This window comes from Astatotilapia calliptera, chromosome 10, assembly GCF_900246225.1.
Source record: "Astatotilapia calliptera chromosome 10, fAstCal1.2, whole genome shotgun sequence".
Lineage (NCBI taxonomy): Eukaryota > Metazoa > Chordata > Actinopteri > Cichliformes > Cichlidae > Astatotilapia > Astatotilapia calliptera.
Window position 1 is genome coordinate 26,993,869 of NC_039311.1, and position 26,735 is coordinate 27,020,603.

A 26,735-nucleotide genomic window follows, 5' to 3' on the forward strand; every position below is an offset into this window, starting at 1 on the left:
ATTTTCTTTCCTGTTTATTTGAACCACTCTGGTTTTTACTATAAAAACATGCCTTATCCTTCATATTCCGTCTGCATGATCTACATACCATAAGGAATCTCTGGCAAGTTGAAGTGCTGCAGTTACTTCCTGTCATTTTTTAAAATGTGTAGTACGTATAATTGTGTGTGTGTGAGCTGTAACAGCATCCTCCGGCATGTGAGAACAACTCCCCTGGCCAGAGTGTGTTCCTGTTAAAACCCATCTGTGAAATCACACGACTTATTCACTGCGATCTGACAGCAGACCTGCTGCTATTTCCCTCCCACACCCCTCTCTGTCTCTGTCGCTCTCTTAAAATATTCTGGGCGTCTCTGTCTCGCAAAGAAATTCACTTCAATCCGTTAGGCTTTCATTAGCGTTAATGTTGCATGAACAATGTTGATATTAGCACTTGACTGATACGGTTCTGTGAAGGTCGACATGGACTGAACGAGTTCTGCACGGAGGCCTTTGAGCCGTATTATGCGAATTTATTCTTCTGTGCTTTTTTACACTTTTGTGACAAGTGTTTAAATTGTTCAACGTTTACCTCAGACTTTTATTTAAGGTAGAAAAAACTTCCCTTAGCAACAGTATATGTGGAATTAATGTAATACTGACCAAAAAACTGCCATAATATGTAATTAAACGGCACTACACAGAGTTTATTACAGAGAATACACATTTGGTCTTGTGTTAAATGTGGTCAGTTAATCCATCTTTGCTACTGTTGTGAAACTGAGTACATCACCTTTATGAGATAACTACAGATTGAAAGATTTCAATTTTATTTATATAGCAGCAAATCACAACGATGGTGGCCTCCAGTTTGTTTTATTTTTATATTTTTTTATGTACAATATAATACAGAGAAAACTCAACAACAATCATACGACCCCCTATGAGCAAGCACATGGCGACTGTGGGAAGGAGAAACACCCTTTAAACAGGAAGAAACCTCTAGCAGAACCAGACTCAAGGAAGGGCAGCCATGTACTACAACTGGTTGTGCGGGGAGGGAAACAGGACAGACAGGACATTAGGAATTAGTCGATAATCTTAAGCACTTATTACAAGATTTCCTACGTGAGCTAAATGTATGCAGACTAAAAGGGGGTTATGCTCTGACATTTTTTTCTGTAATAATTTTATTTGTTTGTTTTCTTAAGTGGACAGATGCATTGATTACGACACACGTGTAGGCATGTGCATGCATGGAGGTGGGAAAAAAAAGGAGTTACATGGACATGTTCTTAAAAGCATTAATAAATTGCTCCATATAAAAAACACTCTTCTGCATATATAAGTAGTCCTGCTTTGTAATGCTAACGACCGAGCACCAATCAGCATCCTCCGTGAAGTCAGACTCAAACTCCAACACTTTGGAGAGCAGTTAGATATGTACTGATAGACAGTATAATGGTCCTTGTTTGGCTCTGCAGCCTCAGTGGCTCGGTGCAGCATTGTGGATCTCCACAACAGAAAACGTCTACCATTGCCAGCTGGAGTCCAAGATGCTGCGGTCTGTCTAATGATGGGCTGAGAGACTGACTGCAGAGCAAAAAACAGCGACTGGTCAGGGAGGGCCAGGATAACTGGTTAGCAGTGACTGGAATTTTAACATGAAGAGCCAGATATTTTCCATTATTAAACCTGTTTCATAAACCTGGCTAACCCCTGCACCACCATGCCATACCCCACACAATATCAATATTTCATTTTTTTAAAAAGCCACACTTATTGTTAAAAGAAAGTCATTGTGGAATATTACAAGGGTATTATCAACAAATTTAAATATACGCAGTATATCCAACCGGGTCATCTGTGCTATGTGAGGAACCTATTGAGCTCTCTGCTATGAATTGTTGAGTTACTCTGTTACTAATTAAATCCATTTTCCATTGCATCAATTAACACGTTTTTTTATGCTTTGCTTCATAAAATCTGGTGTTAATTTGTTGTATTACAGTAATCACTGTTCCATTATTAATATGTAACCGTACGTATCAAATGCTCTAAATCTAATCAGATTATCTGCTTTCACATGGGCTGCTCACAAAAAGCTGTAGCTCATTAAGTAGAAAAGTTTTTGTAATATTTTAGTTCTGCTTCTAAGATAGCATCGTTAGTGGGTCGGTTCATCTATTGCTTTGTACTAAACTGTTAGAGAAATAACAGAATGGATTATTTTTACTAGCTCTACAGAAATTGTTTGTTTGTGCTGGTGTTTTGTTCCTGATACTTCTTTTTTTTTCTACACGCACATGTAATGCATATGAAGCCTAAGTGCTAACCCATGAAAGAAACTTTATCCTCCCAAGGTGAACAAACAGAAGCTTGTTGACTTTGTAAACCCAGTGCATTTCTCTTTTTGTTACTTGTGTGATAAAGTTTACCAACTTGTGTTTACTGTGGCATTGCTTCTCCTTGTTGCAATGCATTAAAAATCAAATGAGATCTCAAAGATGCAAAAGATTTGAGCCGAAATCTTGAAATGATTAACACAAAGCAACTGGCATGACTTCCTGTCCTAATTTGGAGAAAATCCATCAGAGCATCCTCACATCCCAAAATAGCTTTCTAATTGAGAACGAAGGTGATGAGGCTGCTTCACAACCCCCGATGGCTTCTAAATGTTCAATAATGCCCATCAGATGATATAGGCCATCATAACTAATTAAACTCAGGTAGCTCTCTGCATTGCATTAGCTACGTTTTCACTGTCCGGTGTGAACCGATGACACACTTTAGTTGTTTTTCACTGAGCAAATAGCAGAGCAATTCATCTGACACATTTCAAACACAGAGGGCCTGACACAAATTATTATCTTCAGCCTCTTTCATAGACATTATCCTCCGATAACAGCTAAATAACAACTAAGTGAACATTAAAGTGACACGAAGTAATCCTTTAAAGAGGGAATAATAAAATGTTTCTCTATCAAAATAAAACTTCAGATCATAAGCAGTAAGATACACCTTTGTTCAATTCTCTGCCCTCTGGGGTTTTTGCGGCTACAGCTGTATTTGTTCTGATATGATCAGTACTGTTGCTTATATTAGTTGATGTGAGCTCACCTTAGGGGTGTTCTCTTGAGAAAAAAGGCACAGCATCAGCAGCTTTTTCCGAAATCATAAAACAGGTTGTCATTACCTTCAAAAGCAGCAAACTTTAGCATTTTCTCATCTCTGCATTTGCAACAGAATCACTGGCTCTCGCTTGCATGCGTTCACCAACAACTCGCATCCAACCTCTTTAGACTGGAGTCTTTAACGAATTTCTTAAAAGCTATTAAGAGCGAATGTGTTTACTCAATAAAGCTGATTTTAATTTAACACAAAGCTGTTTCAGATTTCGATGTTGCTGGAAAGAGGCCACAAATTGTAAAATGTGGATCCTTCATTTACGTTTTAAACACAGCAGCACAGACAGAGTTTCACAGTGTGCAGCAAACATCAGTGTGACCTAGTCAGTACATGACCTAATATGAGATATAGCCACAATGAGGAGTGCCGTCCTCATTTTCATTTCGAGATGTTTTTGGTGCTTTTAAGATGACCTATTGTGCTCATTTTCATCTTTATATTTTTATTATTGGATTGTATTTGAGCAGCTTTGCTTGATTCACAGTTAACTGGGCCTAAGTTATGATAATAGAGAGAGAGTTGAAGGCACCACAGACAACTAGTCATACCTTTTATAATTCTTTGAAAACTGCCTGAAGGGTGAATATGTTGTTGATGCATGATAATATGAAGTTGTCATAAAAAATTGAATGTCTGCTCAGAGCCTCACAGCCACTGTCTGATAACAATTTTTTTATCCCTAGGATATGAGAGGATATAATATTGTAGAAACTGTAACACCTGATTACTTGCACATATGCTCCTCCCCCTTTATGCTAACATTCTTCTGATTGGTTGCCCCTCTCAAGCTGAAAGTTTGAACAGCACATGAGGCAGGGCTTGGTGTGCCTGAGATGAGCATATTTAAGGATATATTTAAGGATAAGAAATAGAGGAAATGTTCAGAGCAGTCTGCATGAATAACTTGCACACTGTTGTGCAGCTCATTATTTGAAACTTTGGCCTTGTTTAACATTAGTGTCCATCACTGTAAAAGCATACATCTTCTAGAAAACAAGAATAAAAGGATGCTTTTTGGTCTTCCCAAGGCTGATAATGTTCAACATCATGCCGGATTCGTTCATTTGCTAACTAATGCCACAAAAAGTACAGTGTCAAGCTGAAGCTCCTTCCGGGATGCTAGCGTTTACATTCTTCATTTCTGAAATGTCTCATGTGTCTGCTCTAGTATATCTGTGCAATGTGTCTACACACTAAATGCAGTAAACCCTGACGATGGGCGTGCTTGTTTGATGGTTCAGATAGACTGTGATGTCTGTTTGTGCGACTGATGGGACTGAAAGATAATAGGCATGAAAACAGAGAACGAGAGGGAGGAGGAGGGAGCGCTTGTGCTTAAGAAGTGTGCTCAGGGAGTGGACGAGGTGAGGCGAGAGATTTTTGGATGTGATTTAACATCAGTCTAATATAAAATGGCAGAAATAAAGGGAAAGCATAATAGGTCAATTTCGAAGAGTTGATAAAGATTTCTTTAGCTGTCTACAGACCAACTTTATGAAGAAAAATAAGAAACACATTTCTTTTTGCACTCAGATGATTAAATTTTAAAAGCTAGAAGGATAATAGTGTAGTAAAGGCTAATGCCCTTGCACTTTGAAAGAAAGGAATTCAGTTCAGATCAGCAGTACAATTTCATGGATTTTGTTTCCTTTGCTCCTCCAAGTTTTATAAAATTCTGCTTGTCCTGCATAATCACACACACACCCCATGACTCAACTCAGGTTGTTAAATGCATGAAATATGAGCTGTTACAAGCTTCAACATTTTAAGTGTCTGAAAACTCATTTTAGACCTTTGTACTAATGCTAATTTGCCTGTAAAGACACATTTGTGAAATCTTTTTGTTTTGTGGAAACCCTAAAAACAGTTCCTTCCTTTTCCCCAGTTGGCCCGTTTATGCTCGCTCTGCGGTTTCTTTCCTCAATGTTTAAAACACTTCAGGCCAACTATCGATTTCATGAATCAAACAGCATCTGAAGGATCACATTAACCGTTAACTGTTGTTCAGTGCACGTTGTCTCCTCAGAGTTCTAACTCAACCTGTGCGACCTCGGCTAACAAACGAGCGCACAGACTCAAAAACACACCTCAGGGGGGCGCTTATATAACTAGCACACAGATTTGGAGGGAGGGTGCGGGGAGGTGGAGTAAATAAGATGGGGGCAGAACAAAACTGAATGAGGAGAAACCTGCAGAGAAATTACATTTTAAACTGTGTGAATAAAAGTTGGCACTTTAAGCTGGTTTCATTTAAAGACACCAGGGTTTTGATGTAATCACTGCATTATCTTAACTAGGTAAGCAAGAATGTTGATTGTGTTTGTCTGCATTCGTGTGTTCATCTAGAGAGATTAACAATTTCACGTGATTAAATGAGCTGTTGTATGAAATTCATTCACATGCGCCCATAGCATTACACAAAGTTGTTGTGTCTTAAAAAAGCTTTTGCAAAATGTAAATTGCAGTATGTTGACGGGTTGATGGGGTTACACAGGTTGTGCAGTTTCTCCAGTTGCAATCTTGGGTTGGGTACCTGGATGAATATCACCGGCTGTGTTAACATTTTTGATTTTAATTAACTTATTTAATGATATGTCTCTTTGAGAATCCAACTAGGTAAATAATTAACTTTAATTCTTCCTTTTTGTATTGTTTTGCTACAGTAGAATAGAATAGAATAGAATAGAATAGAATAGCCCTGTATTGTCATTGTACATGTACAATGAAATTAAGAAGAGTCCTCTACAGACATTTATCGAGATTCCCACCGACTAGCAAATGTAGTTCCATTGAAAACTGTGCAGTGCTATGCTGTGGTTTCTGGGCTTTAAGGTGTATCAGTTCCTGTTTGGTAGGCATGTCAGAAGTGTAACCCAATCAGGAGTGACTTGTATTAAAGAAAGAACACACACATTGAATGTGCAGCCACATAAACACACTTCGTCAATCAAAAACGTTTCCCAACAAATTACTGGATTACTGTGCAGGCCAACCTACACATTACACCTCATGAAGCTCCCGGTGCACAGATGATGTGCTGATGTTAATGCCAGCACTTGGTGACCCTGCTCTATAACTATAATCACTGCCAGCCTGCAATAACATCACTTAAAGTTGATCGTGAAATATCAAGGATGGCAAAACTTTCATGAACTGGCGTGTTACAACTATGGGATTACAGCACTTGAATACACTTGGTGCTTTAGAAAGACCCATTCGTTCACAAATGTTTGCAAGGGTAGTAGTGTGACAATGGGACTGAAAGCACCTGAATTCAAATACTAACTCTTTACCCCTTGAAAGCCTATGAGGAGTAGCTCTTGAAGCTCAGACCAGTCAGCGACTCCTAAGTAACCACTGGTCTCTAGGAAAAATGTGTATTCAACAAGTAGTTTACAAGTGTTTGCAGACAAATCAGTGTCTTCAACGCAAACTACAGAGGACTGAAGCAACATGAGAGCAACCAAAGAATCCTCTTTGCAACAGGCAATATATATTTTTCCCTGGTGGCCACAGGTTGGCAGCGGGGACTGGTCTCTGTGACTAATGCCTGAATTATGCTTCCGTAGGAAATCTATGTTGTAACTTACGACATAGCCAGAAACCTGTCTTAACCCCACGCCGTAACCCTCCATGCCAGAGTCTTTGCAGGGTGTATCGACCCAATGTGTAGTTACATTTTCAGGAGGTACAGGTCAGGTTGAAAGGAAGGTGGCATCGTAGGGTTAAGAGGTTAAGAGGGTTAAAATCATAGGTTGTGGTGTAAGTTTCCCCCGAAGCATAATTCAAGCTCTAGGTCTAAGCTATTGTTTCACGCTGATAATTTATAAGCACATAATATCCCAACCTATTTGTTTATTTAACAAGTCCTTCACTCAACTCTTCCATCGGTTGTCCTTGCAAATTGCCACCAACAAGAACGGAGAGTGCAGGGGGGGAACTTTTCATCATAATGCCCATCGGTTAAATTTAGCAACACAAGGCTAACATTAAATGTTAACACAGCTCAATGAAGTCATTTTACTTTATAAAGACATGAAAATTGCTCACTTTCTGATCTACAGAAGCAGAGTTCTTGTGAAAATCCCTCCTCACTATCACCTCCTCCTTTTCTTAACCCCCCTACATCTCATCTCTTCAACCTCCATCTTCCTCCCTACTTCACCACATTAATCTCTCATTAGCAGCCTCCCTCCCCCCTTTTCCTCTACATCCTTTCTTTCTCCACCAGCCATAATACACACACATACACACAAGCGTTCACCGCTGAAAGGTCTGTATATTTTCACCCATGCGGAAGTATCCTCAGACAAATGAGGGGCACAGGCAGCCATTTAAAGGGCAGCACCACAGTGCAGAAGAGCCCCTCTGAACAGAGCCCATGGACGGAGAGATAACGGACTTAAATAGGACTAACATGCTGCACACTCAGATTGTGTACAGGCATGCCTAAAACACAAATGGGACAGCTTTTTCATGCTTAAAGACAGCCAAGGAAAGCAAGTGTTCAGGTGTTAGCAGCAGAGAAAATGTAGGTTCTACTGCGCAGCTTGAGCGCATATAAGAGGAAGAGGCTGCTTGCTATCTGGATCTGGAGTGACTCAGAGCACCATGCTGAATACAAATGACTCGATGCAGATTAGGATGTCACTGTTTCAATGAAGGCAAAGGCAGGGGCAGCATGTAGGAGGTCATATTAACCCCTTCCGCCCACACACACGCCTTTGAAAGCCTTTGTCTTGCTTGATGGTTAAGAGGTTACCACGGAACGCATAACAAAGATCGGCCGCACGAATGAAGTGCAGATGAAAAGGTAGCACACACCGCTGAAGACTCCACAGCTGCTCAGAGGCATATTGATTCATTTTATTTTCTACATGAACTTGTGAGAGTCTGTCCAAATCTAGATTTAATTTGAAGCTGATAATGCACACGTAGGGATCTAATACTCACTTTCACTCTAACTGGGCACCTCAATTACATAGTGCCCTCCACTGCTGGGGGGTTAATTTATTCAATATCCTTTTTCCATCCAAACCCAATCACTCTGCTGTCTACTACATAAAAAAATCTCACCTTTTCCCCTCAGTTCACCCAACTCTTCTATCCAACAATCTGCACGTGAAGTTATTAAAGGAATACATATGAGTGTTGGTAGGTTCATGTTTTAAACTAAAACACACTAAAGTAAGACACACAGCCACTTATGCAATATTTTGCTAATTCAATGAAGCAACTTCCAACAGGGCCCGAGCATTTAAATCTTTTTCTAATAATATTATACTCACAAATTTAAATATTTTAAAATCTATAAACTACTCAAAGTACTGTAGATCCAATCTGACAAAGCACAGAAATTCCTAATATCTCCCGTCTCACTCCAAATACTCAGTCAGGACTCCTTGGCATTACATTGACTTCTGTATTGTGAAGAGGTGTATTAACAGTTGAAAAGGCAGTGTGACCAAAACTAAACAGTTAATGGAAATATAATGAAACTAAATGCAAAACACAAAGCACCCAGCAGGACACAAACCGCTTTCTTTCAAGCTATTGTAAACATTGCCACAGTTACTGTATCAAGGCTCTGATAAACTGTCCTCGTTAGGCAAAAATGTATATTCTGCGGCCAGCTGTTAGTGGGGTTTTTTTGCGAAACTGCTTTGGTTCCCAGGGGATTGTCTATCAGTTCATCAACCCATCAGCAATGTCTTTACTGAGGTCACAGAGAGAGCTAGCTGAGGGGTAATTTCCTCGCGACTTCTTTATAGGCGTATTTTTGAAACACAGAGCCCCCTGCTGACCATAAGAAAGAATGCAGATTTGGGGCTGACACAATATGTTCATCTTTGTGTACAGTCTGTGTAACATAAATAATTGGCTCAGCTTAAACTGTGAGATTCCTTACTGGATGCTTTTAGTGAATTTGTGATATTAATAAATCATAAAAGATTCCAAACCTGAACTGTCACCTTACATAAAATCCCGGGTGTTCTTCCAGTGCAGTCTCAGCTTGTCAGCAACAAAAAAGACTTTTGCTTTCAAGTTCCTCATTTCATTCCCCCTTCCTTTTGGAAAATCTGTGCTTAATAAATAATCCCGCAAAGCACTTCTGATGCTAAATCTCCTCGGTGACGTATTTCTCTAACCTACTCTGTTGTGCTGGAAGCAGATGGACTATCCCGACCTCCTAAGAACTGCATTTGTCACATTGCCTTTGTTTTCTACCTATTCTCAGTAATGATGTGCAGAGACTGCTGTCAGAAACACCTGGACGTTCTTACTGACTTTCAGTGTGAGAGGGACAAATGGCTTAGACGCCATTCAGGTTCAAGGACTCGGGACACTAACGGAGCAACTGACTGTCCTGAACTTTAACACATGACCAGGGGTGGCACTGTGACAGCAAGGCAGGGAGCCATGAAATGATCATGCTGGCTCAGTGCTTTATAATAAATCAGGCAGTCTGTTGCTTTGGCATTGTACTTCCACCCTTCCCACACATTTAACAACAGGATTTTTCACACTTAAAGGTGGTTTACCAAAAACACACCAGGTTATAGGCAGCTCATTGAGGCTCAGGCCCATCCAGAAAGGTCGCTATAGTTTTTTTTTATAGATAGATAGACAGAGATATTTTTTCAGTGTTTGTACAGATTACCATAGAAAAGATGCCCTTCATAGAAAAGTGGCAAACCTTGACGCTGGCAGTTGGGTTACAGCAGCAGAAGACCACAATGGCTTCCAGTCTTTTCAGCTAAGAACAAGAAACTGAGGCTATAATTCATACGGGCTCAAAACTGGACAATAAGAGAATGGTCTGATCAGAGATGGGCAGTAAAGTGTTACAAGTAACGTATTACTGTAATCTGATTACTTTTTCAAGTAACAATTAAAGTAAGGGATTTCTATTGCAAAAATATATATTACTGTTACTCTCCTGTAGGTACACTGCGTTACTGCGTTATTAAACCGTGATTTTGCTTGTGAGAGTGTCTCATGACAATGACGTACGAGTGTGCAACATCTGTGGCAGCAACAGATGTGTGCAGATCAACAATGGATAATATGGAGTGTGGAAGAGAATACGACCGTGCAGCGTTTAAAGCGTGGAAGCACTGACATCACTTTGAGTTTGATTCTGTAAAAAGTGACAAAAACATTAGCGTCTTCTGTACACTCTCCGTGGGAAGAAAACGTCTTTCTAAAGCGAAAACTTAAACTTCAAATCTGAGCAAGCGCCCAGCACGCTGCCACGGGAAATGTAAAATTCACAGAGAAACCCCCGGATCCTCCCACTGACATGGCCGCTGCAGCATCAGGCAAACCTCCACCTGCTCCACTCCTGCTAAACAGGTAAAAATAGATTAAAGAGCGACAGGACTTAGTGCCGCTGAATCTTTGATTTTATTTATTTTTTGCTGTGTTTTACTTGCATCTATTTGAAAGAGTAAGTGTAAACACCAAAAATTATTTTATTCTATATACTGGAATATACAGAAAATAGGTTTAAATGTTAAACACACTTATTCAAGTCAAAGACTGTTGGATATAATTAAATTTTCGCTTAATGCAATGTCCATAAAGTTAAACGTTTAAAACAAGTTTTAAAAAGAGACTTTTTTCATTTGATTACATTTTATATGATTGATTATGCAGAAAAAATAGAATTGGGCTGAAAGGTCTATTGCTTTATTATTCAGGTTGTGTATCGTGTTTTTAAAAAGTAATAAAGTAACTAATTACTTTGGAAAGTAATCAGTAAAGTAACAGGATTACTGAGAAGTAATCAGTAATTAGTAACTATTAGTAACTTTTGCTGTTTTCAAGCAACTTGACCAACACTGAGTGTGATGAGTCTTGGTTTCTGTTGCAACACTCAGATAGTAGGATCAGAATTTTTGTGGAAACAACATGAAAGCAGTGTTTTAGGTTGGTCGTTGTGGTGGAGGATATTGTCTTGGAACACGTTGGGCACCTTGGTGTCAGTTGAGCATCGTTTAAACACCACAGCCTACTACAGAACATTGTTGTTGACCACGCCCATCCCTTCATGACATCATCTGATAGTGTATCCTGCCGGAAGCAGCTATGTCACAAATCTAAAACCAACCCAATTCTTGAACATTACAATGAACTCAAATGGATTCCACAGTCATCAGATCTCAGTCTAACAGAGCACCTTTGGGATGAGTTGCATTATGGATGTGCAGCTGACAAATCTGAAGCAACTGTGTGAAGCTAGAAAGTCAATATGGACCTAAACATCTGAGCAATGTGGCCAGTGAGTGTATGTGTAAGGAGCTAGTTATTGTTTCATGAAGAAACGTATTAGTAAATTTCCTGGAATGTATTTGACAAGTAATCTACAAAGGCTCATTTGCTGGCAGAGGTCCAGCTTTCCTCCACAGAGTTGAGCTCTGCAAATAAATCCTCATGCTGCTGGAGACTGTGGATACCACTGCCACAACACAGAGTCTAACAAATGTCTTGACCATTTGTTTCATTTGTTAAAGATAATTATACGGCAGTGATGCAATTAACTTGATATTGATACATTACCGGTTTTTTTGCTGTATAAATGATTAAAAGATATATTTTTTAGTGGCTGTCACTAACACTAGTAACCCCACTGTGAATAATAAGGAGGTTAAACTGTAAATCAAACAAATGCAGGAGAATTTATCAGAGCGTCTGGGTCTACCGAATGATCATCAATGACAATGGGAACATACAACAATATTTGTCCTCGGCTTCCCACCAATTATCCCCATCAGCCTTCCTGACAGCAGCACAGCGAGCCACTGAATGGACTAATCTCTCTTCACAAATTAGCTCAGTCTCTCATCTCCTCTTCCCAAACGTACGCTATGCCCTTAAACGCCACATGGTCACACTGCCTATTCATAACCATTATCTCGGGGCCTTTGGTAATGGAGAAAAAAAAGGGGGCCGAGAAGAAAAACGGAATAAAGACACTGAGAAATGTAAAACGGGAGGTGAAAACTGGCAATGTGGTTCGATCTCAGATTCCCCGCTGCCCCTGAGCTATCAGAGCCATTGATTGGTTCATGTAATTCTGCTCTGATTCGGCTTGGCCAATCAATGGACTGCAGACCGACTTCCTGTGACTGTGCAGCCATTAAAGTGAAGGTGAAAATCCCATAGTTTCATACACTTTACTCCCGTCCGTGCCTTTTTTTATACGTCCAAGAATCTTCTCTTTCTGCATTCTCATTCAAAGAGATGCTTCTCTTCACACTGCAGTCATTGACTGAGTGGATACAAAAGATGGTGTAAAATAATACAAGAAACTGTGGATGAATTTCTAAAATGAAGATGTCACATTCTACAAATATTGGTCTCTTTTATCTCAGAGCAGCTTCTTTTGTCCAAATACTGACATTTTTCACACATCCACAAGGTTCCTTCACTTATTGAATGTATTATTTCATAAAATTACTCACTTTAGATCCTGAACTTAAACAGTGTATATATTTAAGTATTTTTAAAGTATTATTAAACCAAACCCACAACATTATTAAAGTATTTATGTATCCCTACAAACTGCTTTAAAATATTACAGTATTGTCTGCTGCAAACCTCCATTCGCTTATTTTGCTTATTCAGTTCTTGTGCCTACTTCTCTTCATTTTCACTTGCAGTATTCTGTCTGCTGCTCGCATAGCTCGTTTCCCCACAGAGATCAATACAGCTTCATCTTCTGTAATTTCAGCTCATTAATAGGCAAAATCTTGTGGATGCATTGGTTTTAGTTTTAAACGTATTTGAGCTTAATGCTTCTGTCAGCATGGCTTCAGTGATCCTCCACAGAGAGCTGAAAAATATACTGTTACAGAAGGAAAGCAGAGCTTCTCGTTTATTTGTGGAGCAGGACGAGTGAAGTACAGAACAGATAAACCTACAGATGTTTTCAGGTTCTCAGGACATTGTATGAAGATCACCTTTGCACATGTCACGCACAGCAGGTGCAGGTAACTCACCTTGTTTGTCTTCTAACTGTTGGAAGCGCTTTGTACTTTGTACAAGGGAACCAGCAGGTTAAAGACCAGCTTTCATGGGGTCAGGCTGGAATTCTATTTAAGATTCTGGCACTTTTACAGTATAACACAGCAATATTATTAAAATTATTTCTTGCACCACCCAGGATGCTGTTCAGGAGTGTTATTTTATAGACGTGCAATTAAGAGTGTTACAAGTAGTTTATCTTTATTTGGTTTATTGATGTCTGTGCTGTTGAAAACAGTTAACAGTTGTCTTGTATAAAGTTTGCATTTTACAGTTAATGTGCGTCCTCTCTCAGTCCCTCTACTGGCAAATTATATAATACATAAAAACTCGAAATGTCACTCTGGGTAAATATTGTCTTTTCTCAGGCATAAAATTAAGAGTGGCTTAATGTTTAGCACTAATACGAGTCTGTCAAGATTCCTTTTTAATACATTACTATTGTTGTTGTTATTATTAGGGGGTTTCCACTTTAATTAGATGCCACACAGAGAAGAGGGGGATTGATTGTGGAGGAAGATGCACAGCAAAGAACATCTGGTCCGACTCAAACCTGAGCACTTAGCCCTGTGGCTTATGGTTACCGCCGCAACCCAGTGAGCTAAAATAATACCATGTAGCAAAATGTCTACACTTTTTTTTGCTTTAGTACAGTCCAATTCTACTTCTACTGTTTCTTCTTTCACAGCAGGAGATTATCCAACTCCATCTCACTCATCCTTAGCATCCTCTTCTGTTGCACCAACCCTCTGCATGTCCTCCTTCACTACATCCACGAATCTTCTTTGTGGTCTTCCTCTTTTCCCCCAACATACCTTCAATCCCACCTCTTTACTTTGTCTCCAGACCATTCAACCTGAGCTGTCCCTCTGGTGTACTCATTTCTAATCTCGTCCCAGTGAAAATCTGGACATCTTTAGCACAGCCTCCTGCCTTTTTGTCAACGTCACCATCTCCAAACCACACATCACAGCAGCTCTCACTACCATCTTGTAAACCTTCACTTTCACTCCTGCTGCTATCCTTCTGTCACAAATGACCCCAGATACTTGTCTCCACCCGCTCCACACTGCCTGCACTCTCTTCTTCACCTCTGATGTGAAGAAGCAATGGATCACTGTCCATTGCTTTGGATTGTTGACACCGGATTTTTAACTAATACACCATCATTATGCATGCATCTTCACACAGGTCTCCCTCTCATTCACACACATGTATTCTGTCTCACTTCTACTGACTTTCATTCCTTTTTATTCCAGAGCATGCTCCAGACTGCTCCCTACTCTCACTGCAGATGTCATCTGTGAACATCATAGTGCAGACACTCCTGCCTGACCTCATCTGTCAATCTGTCCATCCCCACTTCTAAAAGTACATTGTATTACTGCTATTTTGTCATAATGTTATCTAATCCCATTGCAAAAAAACAAAAACATCCATAATTGTCTCAGAAACCTGTGCCTCTGACGGTTTTGTAAATGATATTTAGTGAGAACAGACTATGTATCAGTGCGTATATCGAAAACAGAGACCACTTTTAACTGATTTGGAGTCATTTTCAGGGGCCAGTTCACCCAAATGTGAAAATTAAAATCCGTGGAATTTAGAAGCTTAGAGGAAACGGGAGCTTGAAATTATCATGCAAAATTAAAATGTAAGACAAAATACCTCAGGGTGTTTCAAAACATTTAACTCTCTTTATCTGATCACAGAATTTCTGAGCCTTCTCTGGTCATCACACTCACACACAGACGTGTACGATTCACCCCCTCCATTACCAAAACAAACATAAAAGCACTTCATTGTCTGCTTAATTTAGTCATTGATTTTTTTTAACACCAGATCACACCATGGATAGTAGGAGACGTCAGGCTGAAGTGTTTTATGGTCTTTGCGGGAACCCCCACCATCCCTGCAGACACACACACACACACACACTCGGGCTGAGGAGAGAGTGAGAAAAAGGGAAAAAAGAAGATGCTTCCCCAGGGATCATCACTAAAAATCACTGCCTACTACTGTTAGGAGATCTAACCATGGGAGTGTGTGAGTGATTGTTGTTTGTGTGTAAAGCTTCTGTCCCCTTTGGCATGTGTGGCTTTGCTTAGATCAGATGTGAACCAGCAGACACTCACAGACAGCTGTGCCGCCACATCCTCACACGCACGCACTGAGCTGTTTGGAGAGACACACGCAACCCAAAAATGTGTCATTTTGGGGATGACACTCTTTATATTACTATAATTTAACCTCATTACTATTTATAGAACCTCTACCAGCACAAGCAAACACAGAGGGTTTATCAAGTAAATACCCATCTTTAAAAGGATAATTTCACTATATTGCACTATATCTCTATCCATAAAGATAGCACAGTACTCGCCATGTAAAACAAAAGCTAAGTCCAGCTAAAATATAAATAAATACCCTCTTACTTCAGATGAAATCTATGTGTACCCAACTGTGCTATACTTAAATTTGAACTCCGAAGCTGGTCTGAAAACTGTTTTTATTTATTTCACCATTCACTTTGTTTTCTGAGCATTTAATTACCTTTGTTATTAACGTAAAACATGCATTTCTACCCACATAAACAGGTCACGGCAATGAAACACTTCTAAAAATGCTGTGAACCTACTGCTTTAACTTGGTGAGTACAGTTCCAGGATCACTGGGAACTTAAAACTCCAGTTGAAATAAAACATCATTAAACACTATTTACAATATACCTAATACCATACTGTTGTTCACTTGTTGCCATTTTCCAGAGAAACCCCCCCCAAAAATGCAAAATCTGGAGCCATGTGACAAACTTACAGGCGTTGGTGACGGCGAAGCTGTTGGCCGTCTCGATGTTGTCCACGTGAGGCACCAGGTTGAACGGGGCTTCCGAGGCGTTCGGGCTGGTGTTGTGCAGGAAGATTGCCAAACGAAAGGCGGTGTACTCCTGATCAGTGTTTCTGATGAACAGACCGCCTGAAGAGAGGGAGGAGACATCAGGGCTCGATGAAGAGCGTGTCCACTGTATCTCGCCGTCAGGTTTAAACCTATTCTAGACAGATTAGTTATTGCTGACTGCAGCACAGAAACACCAAAGACAATATATTTAATCCAAGTCAGTACCCAGGCATATTGCCCATATGGGGTACAACTTGTTGCTATCTCAGCCCCATCTCCACTGTAGTTAATAAGATTTCAAAGAAACCACAAAACTGTTGGGAGAGTTTTCAATCTTTAGATCACAGTTTAATAAAACCTCTCCTGCTGAGCTGAGGGCTACCTGCAAGATTCTCATGGGCTCAGGGGCTTTTGGAAACAACCCATACAGTGGTTACCGTTTCTGACACTCAACAGGATGATGATACTGAAAAAGGCTCTGAGATACAGAGATAAAGAGTCTGCATACTAGCATGCTCAGGACAGCTATGTTTGGACACAAGGTCCATCTGCAGGTATATTGATATGCAGCAGGTGGAGAACTTCTCCATGTGCTGCTACGCCAAGCTCACCAATGACGGAGAGCACCGCAAGAACTATCGCTGCCAAATGAAGCACAAGTCTGTGCCGGAGTCTGCCTGCAGGAAGAGAAACTCACTGCCGAGGCAGCTGAACGTGTTGATCAGTGATTTATTTGATATGCTGAATATTTGCAGATGAGAATATTATAAAAAGTAACTAGTTTGTAATTTTTTAAGCAAGCATGCACACATCACATTGAAACATCCACAAGTCCAAGAGACCTTGAGCCAAACCTTGATTGGAGGTAAAGGAAATCTCTAGAACAGGGGTGGGGGAACTCCAGGCCTCAAGGACCGGTGTCCTGCAGGTTTTAGATGTGTCCTTGATCCAACACAGCTGATTGAAATGGCTAAATTACTTCCTCAACATGTCTTAAAGTTCTCCAGAGGACTGGCAATGAACTAATCATGTGATTCAGGTGTGTTGACCCAGATGTATATCTAAAACCTGCAGGACACTGGCCCTTGTGTCCTGCAGTTCCCCACCCCTGGTCTAGAAAGACGGATTTATCCTCTGCAAACCACAAATGTATACCCATGACTGTGCCAGCCTGTCACGTAGGTGCTGAGCTTTCAAAACTAATCCTGAGGTCTTTCCAGTCTACACATAAGTAGCTGACCAGCTTTACAATTAGACCTATACTAGCTTGTTTAGGGTTTAAAACAGGTGATATAACGCACCAGAACAAACAGATAATAACGTTTTTTCTCGTGATAACAACCTCACATCAAAGGTTCAAAAGATTTAAGGCAAATTTTATTAGCTCTTCACAGATGTTTGTTTCAAAGAGAAATCTCTATCATAAAAGAGGTTCCCACAACTGACTCCACAATGTGTAAAATGTAATAAAAGGGCAGTATCGCTCTGGTAAATAATGTCTTCAACTTCCTGCAAAGGCTAAAAAAATTTAGATCCTCTGAGGTACCACTAGGCTTTGTGGCAAGGATTCAGTGTGTTTAACATGCAAGGTCGTCTTTGTCTCGTATTAATGCAAGCAGAGAAGGTGATAATATTCACAAAATATCCTTTTGTATCAACTCGGATTTTCATTCAGTTTTCTATGCAAGAGTGGCGCCAGTGTCATAAATCAGTTTGGCATCAGAGATAAGATTTTTGTTTCGTGTCCTCTTGTATTACAGCCTCATTCATATACAAAGATCTCCACTAAGCCGTTCGCGGCTGTGCAAATGTCAGTAGTGTTTTTAGGTTAGAAGCAGTTTGTTTCACATTTCAAAATCTGACTCAAGGCTATATTTCTTAGGATGAGACAGTGTAAATGTCATTTAGAGCAAAATGCCAGTGTGTTCTTTTTATGGCTGGCCTCTTTAAAAGGTAAACTTTAGAATATTTTACCACTCTGTGGAGACCAGTCATCTAAGCCCCCTTTTGATTTTAATCTGATTTCCATTGTGATGGGTTTTATGTTTATTCCTAACTTGAAATTTATCCCTTTTCCAGCCGTTGCTGAATCGAAAAGAATAAAATTAAGCACTGACCTAAATCCAGCTTATTTAGACTTCTGACATTCCCTTCATCTGGATTCAACACAAAATGAGATCCAAACACTTCGGGGGCCTCAGACTTTGAAGTTTCCTGACATATGGTTCGCTGAAAACAAGACCCAAATGGCTGCAACGTGCCTGTTTGTTTGTGACCCCATTACCACCTGGATGACTTCTGATCACGTCTTTGAATTTAATCCAAGCTACGTAGTGTGCTCGTGTAAGTATTCCATGTTATCTTTTTCTAAATTTCTATGTAGAATAGTATCAAAAAGGAAACAGCTGGTGTCATCTCCTCTTCCTATAGTCTTGCTAATTAGGCTTACATTCCTTATTGTGAATAATCAATAACAGGAGTAATAGCTTGGCAACCCCACTGATCAGCTTTAAGCTTTAAGTGGGCTTTAATCTGAAAAGATTATTCAACCTTTACAGTTTGCATTCATACTTGGCGTAGACCTGTCAGGGAGCAGATCCTGATATATATATATATGTTCCTGTATAGTTCAGTTTACAGGGGTGATTCATGTTAACACTGCTCCATTCAAGTAAAACACCATGAGTGCAATACATACTTGACTTTTAGCCACAGCTAGTGTGCAGTCCATGTCCCTGGTTAGGCTTTTAAAGTGTTGTGGTTTGGCTGACCTGGTTACAGCACGTTCTGTGTGCATTCACACCGGCATTAATGTGTGCTACTCCTTACCCAAAAGACATCCAGATACACATGAAATGTTCCAGTAGCAGGTGCAGCTGGAGCCTTAATGTGAGATAGTAACTTCTATTATTGCATGGAGAATTATTTCTCAAAATCATGGCTCGCTTTTGTAGCGGATTTAAATTTGCATGCTTCGAATGCACAGAATCTAAATTTTGTCATCCATTCATCCACTTTATTAACCATCTATCCCAGCTGCCACAGGGCAACAGGCTGGGAACACTTTGGAAAGGACTGCAGTCTATCGCAGGACTAATGCAGAGAGACAGACAAGCATTCACACCTACAGTCAATTTAGAATCACCAGTTAACCTAACACACATGTCTTCGGACTGTGGGAGGAAACCGGAGCACAAGCGGGAACATGGAGAAAACGCAAAGTTTACACAGAAGGACACCAGCCAGGTTCAAACCCAGAAGCTTAATCATCATAAAGATTAGTTTGGAGTAAGATCTATAAGGTTCAGATTTCTTCCTATCAAAGATGCTCCGCTGCCATGCAGTGTATGATAAGACAGGATGCTGACAGACCTCGAAAAACTAATACAGGTCAGAAAATGAAGGATGAATGGGATTTATAATTCTGAGGACATCTCTGCATCTGTTGGCAACTGTGGAGCATGTTGGCCGTGACTCTATTTGTCCACTTGTTTCAGTGTCGCTTGCGTGTGTACAAAGCAAATTTCCTGCTGCTAATAAGTGTTGATTCGTCGGTGACGATTATTTGAAACTGACAAGTGTTGATCGGGGGAGATGTTTGCCCTCTCTGAAGGCTGATGCGATTCAGAAATTGCTAAATGTAGTCTGGCGGGTGTGGATTTTTACACTCCCAGAGGACAACTAGGCCTGAAACTGAGAAATATGATGACACAGGGATTACATCAACAGTTTTTTAAATAACTGGCAGCAATGATGTTTGTCAAGCGATAATGAGAATAAGTTAATTTAAAGAAATACCAAGAGCCCGATTATCATAGCTGGGAAATTATGAGTAAAATAACCCCCCCACACACGCCAGTTTCGCTTACGTCAGCAACAAATTAAATGTTTCACACGACGGCACAGCAGTTCCACAGACGCAGGTTTAAACCCCAAACAACGCAGCTCGAGAGCCCTCAGTTCCAGGGGAGCCTGCTCTGTAACTGACCCTGACCTCTGCCCTCTCTGGGTGGCCCGGGGATTGGAGTATCACATTGATATAAAAGGACAAGGAGAATCATTTGAACAGCTTGTCATTTTTCATCAGCCTGACTTGTATCTGATGTGCCTCAACTCCATCTACAAGCTGGGGTTCAGCTGAGGGTAAAACCCAGCAAAAAAGAAAGAAAGTCAGTGTAAGCAAATATTAGATTTCAGAATGAAGCTTGAAACAGTTGGAATATAAATCTGGATACCAGATTTTTTGATTCTCTGATGACTGTTTGTTGAGGATGTGATGATTAACCAATGATTAACAAATGGAGGTCACAGTTGGGCTCCTTTTTCTCCCCCCCTAGCACCCTGCTTTTAAATCTAACCAGTAAATCTGCCAGCGAGTGTAATGAAAACCGTGAATCCGTCAGTGAGAAACGTAAATTTAAAACACAGAGACGCTGAAAAAGAGAGAGTGAAACTGATGGAAAAAGATTTGGGGGGAACGGTGCAGCTGCAAGGCATTTGGGACCCGTGGCAGCGGTTTGTTATAGGAGCGGGATCTGCGAGAGTGTTAACAGCAGTCAATGCACAGGCAGCCCGCATGGGGAATACACACAGACTTTGCTGCTCTGATCTGCTGCAGTGGCGGAGTGCACCGGGATACACACACATGCAAAGCGCATTAGGTGTGTGAGTCTGTGTGTGTGTGTATGCGTTTGTGTGTGTGAAGCATGCACAGCATCGACAGAGCACAGGACCCAGTCTTTATGGTCATGTTTTAAAGACAATTAAAAGAATAAAAATAAGGCTATGGGGGGGGGAATCCGCAATCCCCACTTTGACCAGTGCCGGGGTGCTAAACGGCAGGTCAGAGGCAGCAGGTAGGACGTCCACAGATTCATTGACTGGTTTTATTTTGTGCTTGGATCTACCATAAAACGCTTACACTTACCGATCTGAACGCTGCTCGGGAAAGCACCCATTGCCAGTCCCCAAAAACCCGAGAACATCAACAGAATCAAATCGCGAGAAGAAATCCTCATTTTGTTCAGGTTATAAACTGATTAAAGACATCGAGCAGGTTTAATTAACACCCCCGGTGCAAAGCCAACATCACAAGGGAAAACAAAAAACAAAAAACAAAGAGATTAAAAAAGGGAGATGAAATCAAATGCCGGTTAAATATCCATGTCTGCTTTGGGTGGCTTTTTTTTCTTGGATATTCCCCCCGCAGTGCCGCTGGTTTGTGCCGTCAAACTGCGTCCGTCCGTCCGGCGCTGGAGATTTTGCGCACACCACCAAGAAGAGGAGGGAGGGAGGACGAGGGGTGGAGGTGGTGGTGGTGTTGTTGAGGGGGGTGGGCATCAGCCAGCGGCGGTCAGTGCGTCTGGATGCGGCTCAACTCACATCACAGCAAGAACACACATGCGCCTTTTTAGCCGACCCGGGCAGACAGGCAGGAGGGGCGTCAGTCAGTCAGTCAGTCAGCCCGCTCAGCAGAACCGAGCGGCGGAGAAAGTCCCCGCAGCTCCTTTAACACCAAAACTTCCAGAACCGCTGCGAAGATGGATGTCTGACAGCGTTTTTCTCTCCCGCTCCTCGCTGTCGGATATCATCCCGGATAGATCGTCTCGCACGGGCAGATCAACTTAATCAAAACCCCGGTGTGTCCTCTCAGTCACTCTGCACACAGCCTTTAGGGCGCAATTTAAGATAAGCTGCGCCAATTTCGGCAATTAATAACATTCTAATGAGCAAGCTCAAATTCATTTGCGGGGTTTGTTTTCTGTGAACTGCCTCTTAACTTAAAAAACAAAAAACAAAAACTCATGCTGGGTCGCTTAAGGTAGTCAGACTGTCCCTTTAACGGTTGCTACCATGTGACATTACTTATGCACATGTACAAAACCGCTACAGCAACAGATTAACAAATAAATTATTGTTTTTTAAAGCTTAAGAAATACATTAAAATAAATGTAAATGAGGAAAACGTTTGAACACCGCCAGCCTGTCTCACTAAAGTTTGCACTATTCCTTCAAGCTGCAGGAGCGAGGAGCTAAAAGTTTTGTCACTTTGACCAAATAACACAGACTTTCAGTAGCACCGCTGGCGGTGGAGTCCCCGGGTGTGCAGTTTAAGCAAACTAATTTGGAAGTTTTGTCGCCATCCTCCAAGATTAAATAAAATCCAGTGATAGTGAGACTTTAAGGAAGTGTAGCCATTAGTCTCCTCGGGGTTCGGCTAAAGCAGGAACTTTAGGAGACACTGGGCTACTTTCAGTTCAGGTTCTGCTGATTTTGAGGTTTGTAGTTGCCGCAGGTAAAGACCCGACTGAAAAATGAGTAATTATGTGCAAGGCTCCCTTTGGAAGCAGTGCCTGGAAGTTGATTTTGCTTTTGTAAATGTGAGAAAGACTGAGCGCTTTCCAGCAAATCTAAACCCCCCCCCACACACACACACACAACAACAAAACACAACATCTTTTCTTATCCTTTTCTTTTTTACATTCATCATCGACAGAAATGTATGATTAAAAAAAAGACTATCTTTACAGGATGAGCCTATTATTGCGTGTCATCACAAGATAATGCTGTAATACTGGAGCCAAATAAAGCCAACCTTGCCACAAAAAACCAAACCAGTATTTAAGACATTTTAAAAGATTATACATCTGACTCACAAGCAACAGATAGCTGAGCCAGGTCCCGATGAAGAACAGCGAGTTTAAAAGCAGACCATTAAGCCTCAATAGATAATTCAACTAAACTAATATATTTAATCATGATTAAATAATCATCCCAGTCATTTTCTTGAATCTGATTCAACCTCTCAAATCAAAATAATTGATGTTTTGTTACATTGAACTGAACATTTGTGCCACTGTTTGGATAAAATAAGATGTATGACGGCATCTATCGCTAATGAAAATCTATGAGTAATGGGTTTTGCAGGCATTTTCCTTTTTTAACTGCTTTGACATTTTATACACAACATGGTTTATTGATTAATCAAAAAATGATTTGCAGACTGATCGAGTAAATACTGCCTGTCTGTTTTTCCTCAAGGTCAAGAATGAATGTCTGCTCAAAGAACAGGAAGAGGAGGACAATGTGAGGTCTGGGATGACTTTTTAAAAAGGCAATGTAATCCTAGAGTTTGGAATACAACCCAGATGTAAAAGCACAGATTTTCATTTTTAGCCAATGCAGTAGATGTAAATGCTGTTATCTCACTGTTTTCAGGCAATAGACTTCACAATTTCTAGATAAAAGTCTTTTATTGTTTTGTGTACTCTAGTTTTTTTTTTGTAGGAAATATTTTACAGTGAACACAGAGGAGGATTGCAAAGTGATGACATTTTCAAAGCCGAGGTAACTTTGCTGTGTATACCTTTAAGAAAAATGGATTCGTATGTGATTATGGTTATTTTTAAAGAGATTTTGGTGTGTCCATTTATGTTCTCGTCTTCCTCATTGCTCTCTTTCCTTCTCCGGAATGCTTGCATTAATGTCGTTTTACATGTAAACTCAATGTGCTTACCCTAAAAGATAAAATCACAAAAACTACATACCTCTATATTACATGCACACACAAGAGTTATGAACTGTATTAACTATGAGAATAAAATGGTTTCAAGTGTGTTTTTGCATGTTGACACAGTTGTAACTGATCTCAGGACCTCAGTAATTGAACGCACCCTCAGAAAACGTAGCTGTGATCCTGGGTACAGTTAAAAGATCTGCACCTGATGACCCTTTATGAACTGACAGGATTTTAAGGGTACAGTGGGGCAAAAAAGTATTTAGTCAGCCACCGATTGTGCAAGTTCCCCCACTTAAAATGATGACAGAGGTCAGTAATTTGCACCAGAGGTACACTTCAACTGTGAGAGACAGAATGTGAAAAAAAAATCCATGAATTCACATGGTAGGATTTGTAAAGAATTTATTCGTAAATCAGGGTGGAAAAAAAGTATTTGGTCACCTCAAACAAGGAAAATCTCTGGCTCTCACAGACCTGTAACGTCTTCTGTAAGAAGCTTTTCTGTCCCCCACTCGTTACCTGTATGAATGGCACCTGTTTGAACTCATCATCTGTATAAAAGACACCTGTCCACAGCCTCAAACAGTCAGACTCCAAACTCCGCCATGGCCAAGACCAAAGAGCTTTCGAAGGACACCAGGAAAAGTATTGTAGACCTGCACCAGACTGGGAAGAGTGAATCTACAATAGGCAAGCAGCTTGGTGTGAAAAAATCAACTGTGGGAGCAATCATCAGAAAATGGAAGACATACAAGACCACTGATAATCTCCCTCGATCTGGGGCTCCACGCAAGATCTCATCCCGTGGGGTCAAAATGATCATGAGAACGGTGAGCAAAGATCCCAGAACCACACGGGGGGACCTGGTGAATGACCTGCAGAGAGCTGGGACCAAAGTAACAAAGGTCACCATCAGTAACACACTACAACGGCAGGGAATCACATCCCGCAGTGCCAGACGTGTTCCGCTGCTGAAGCCAGTGCATGTCCAGGCCCGTCTGAAGTTTGCCAGAGAGCACATGGATGATACAGCAGAGGATTGGGAGAATGTCATGTGGTCAGATGAAACCAAAGTAGAACTTTTTGGTATAAACTCAACTCGTCGTGTTTGGAGGAAGAAGAATACTGAGTTGCATCCCAAGAACACCATACCTACTGTGAAGCATGGGGGTGGAAACATCATGCTATGGGGCTGTTTTTCTGCCAAGGGGACAGGACGACTGATCCGTGTTAAGGACAGAATGAATGGGGCCATGTATCGTGAGATTTTGAGCCAAAACCTCCTTCCATCAGTGAGAACTTTGAAGATGAAACGAGGCTGGGTCTTCCAACATGACAATGATCCAAAACACACCGCCCGGGCAACAAAGGAGTGGCTCCGTAAGAAGCATTTGAAAGTCCTGGAGTGGCCTAGCCAGTCTCCAGACCTCAACCCCATAGAAAATCTGTGGCGGGAGTTGAAAGTCCGTGTTGCTCGGCGACAGCCCCAAAACATCACTGCTCTCGAGAAGATCTGCATGGAGGAATGGGCCAAAATACCAGCTACTGTGTGTGCAAACATGGTAAAGACCTATAGTAAACCTTTGACCTCTGTTATTGCCAACAAAGGTTATGTTACAAAGTATTGAGTTGTATTTTTGTTATTGACCAAATACTTATTTTCCACCCTGATTTACGAATAAATTCTTTACAAATCCTACCATGTGGATTCATGGATTTTTTTTTCACATTCTGTCTCTCACAGTTGAAGTGTACCTCTGGTGCAAATTACTGACCTCTGTCATCATTTTAGGTGGGGGAACTTGCACAATCGGTGGCTGACTAAATACTTTTTTGCCCCACTGTAGTTTAAAGGTAACGAAGTGATTTCAGTACTTCTGTAATATGCTAAAATTTCCATGCATGTGTACGGACTTTGGCTAAGTTATTAAAAATTAATAAACAAATTGAAACAAGAGCAGCCCCAGAATGGACTGAAAATTCCCTCTGCGCCATGCATAGTTTCAGTCCATGCATTCAGCAGGATATCCACATCCAGATATTTTCTTAAGAACATGGAAATGTCTCCAAGTAATTTTTTTATTTCAGTTTTGCATGCATGTTTGGAAACATGATGTAAAATGTCTAACTGTGCTCTATCCTGCAACGGGAAAGAACATTTTCAGACTTCAGATTTAAGACTCCTGAATCCATATTGACACCTATATGTTTCCAAAAGGTACTTTTAAGCTACCCTAAACCCTCCTCTGTCCTAACTTTCATAAACACGAAAACAAACTGAACTAATCAAATTCAAAAATAAAGTATAAACATCCATGCTGCAGTTCTTTTCCATATCCTATTATATGTGCAGCTGCAGAGGTCTGATTTCTCCCCGGGGATCAATAAAGACTCATTTCTATTTAGATCCTTTGAGAAAAATGCTTCTGACGTCTGGAGAAACAGATCTGATTCCAGTCGATTCACCAGTGAGTTTGTCTTTCATTTATCATATTATTAATGCAATTCTCTGCATCATTATAGGGGGAAAATAATCCTGGATTTGTTTCTTTGACAGTCGGAGCAAAGTTTTCTTTATCCTCATCCAAAAAGGCACAAGGCTTCTACTGACTGTTAAACAGATCAGTGGCTTTCCTTTTGCAGTTTTTGTTAGCTGCATCACAATAACGTGTAAAAGTTTTAGGTTCTTTGCATTTTTTAAAGACTCTTGTCGTTAAATTATCCAAAGTTTATTCTACAGTATGATAACAATCTCAAAAAGCATCCTCAACAACATTTCATAGCAATGCTATTGCTTTAGAAATACAGTGTTTGCCTTGGGAGCCCTTAAGCATGATGAGTTAAAAGCACACAGCTGTTTGTCGCCCAGTTTGAGCAAGATAGTGTAACAGATGTAGTCAGTCAGCTCATTTTAAATGTCTGCACACACATATTGCACATTTTACTGTACTGAGGTTTCCTGAGTACAGTAAAATATATAATCGGTCAATCTGGATATAATAAGGACAACAAGTCTCAATGAGCCAAAAGCAGCAGATGTAACCATGTTGACATATCCAAACAAATGCACGTTACTGGCTTTTTATTTTAGTTAAAGCAGAGTTATCAGAAGTAACAATAT

The 26,735-nt window shown here is 40.6% G+C and overlaps 1 protein-coding gene across 6 annotated transcripts in view; it reads right to left on the minus strand.

The window, feature by feature from the left end:
* The window catches only part of gria4b (glutamate receptor, ionotropic, AMPA 4b), a 159,111-nt gene extending 137,332 nt beyond the window's left edge, over window positions 1-21,779 (minus strand). Inside the window, exons 1-2 of one of the 6 annotated variants that reach the window (XR_003273644.1) lie at window positions 21,023-21,779; window positions 16,015-16,173 (exon numbers count right to left, since the gene is read on the minus strand). Coding sequence is in view for 4 of the 6 variants with exons in the window: in XM_026182433.1 (XP_026038218.1) it covers window positions 16,015-16,173; window positions 21,023-21,113 (250 nt within the window). In the remaining 2 variants the exon portion in view is untranslated. The remainder of the gene's footprint in view (window positions 1-16,014; window positions 16,174-21,022) is intronic. The other 5 variants (XR_003273643.1, XM_026182433.1, XM_026182432.1 and 2 more) reach the window with 5 other exon arrangements.
* Between the last annotated feature and the right edge of the window lie 4,956 nt (window positions 21,780-26,735).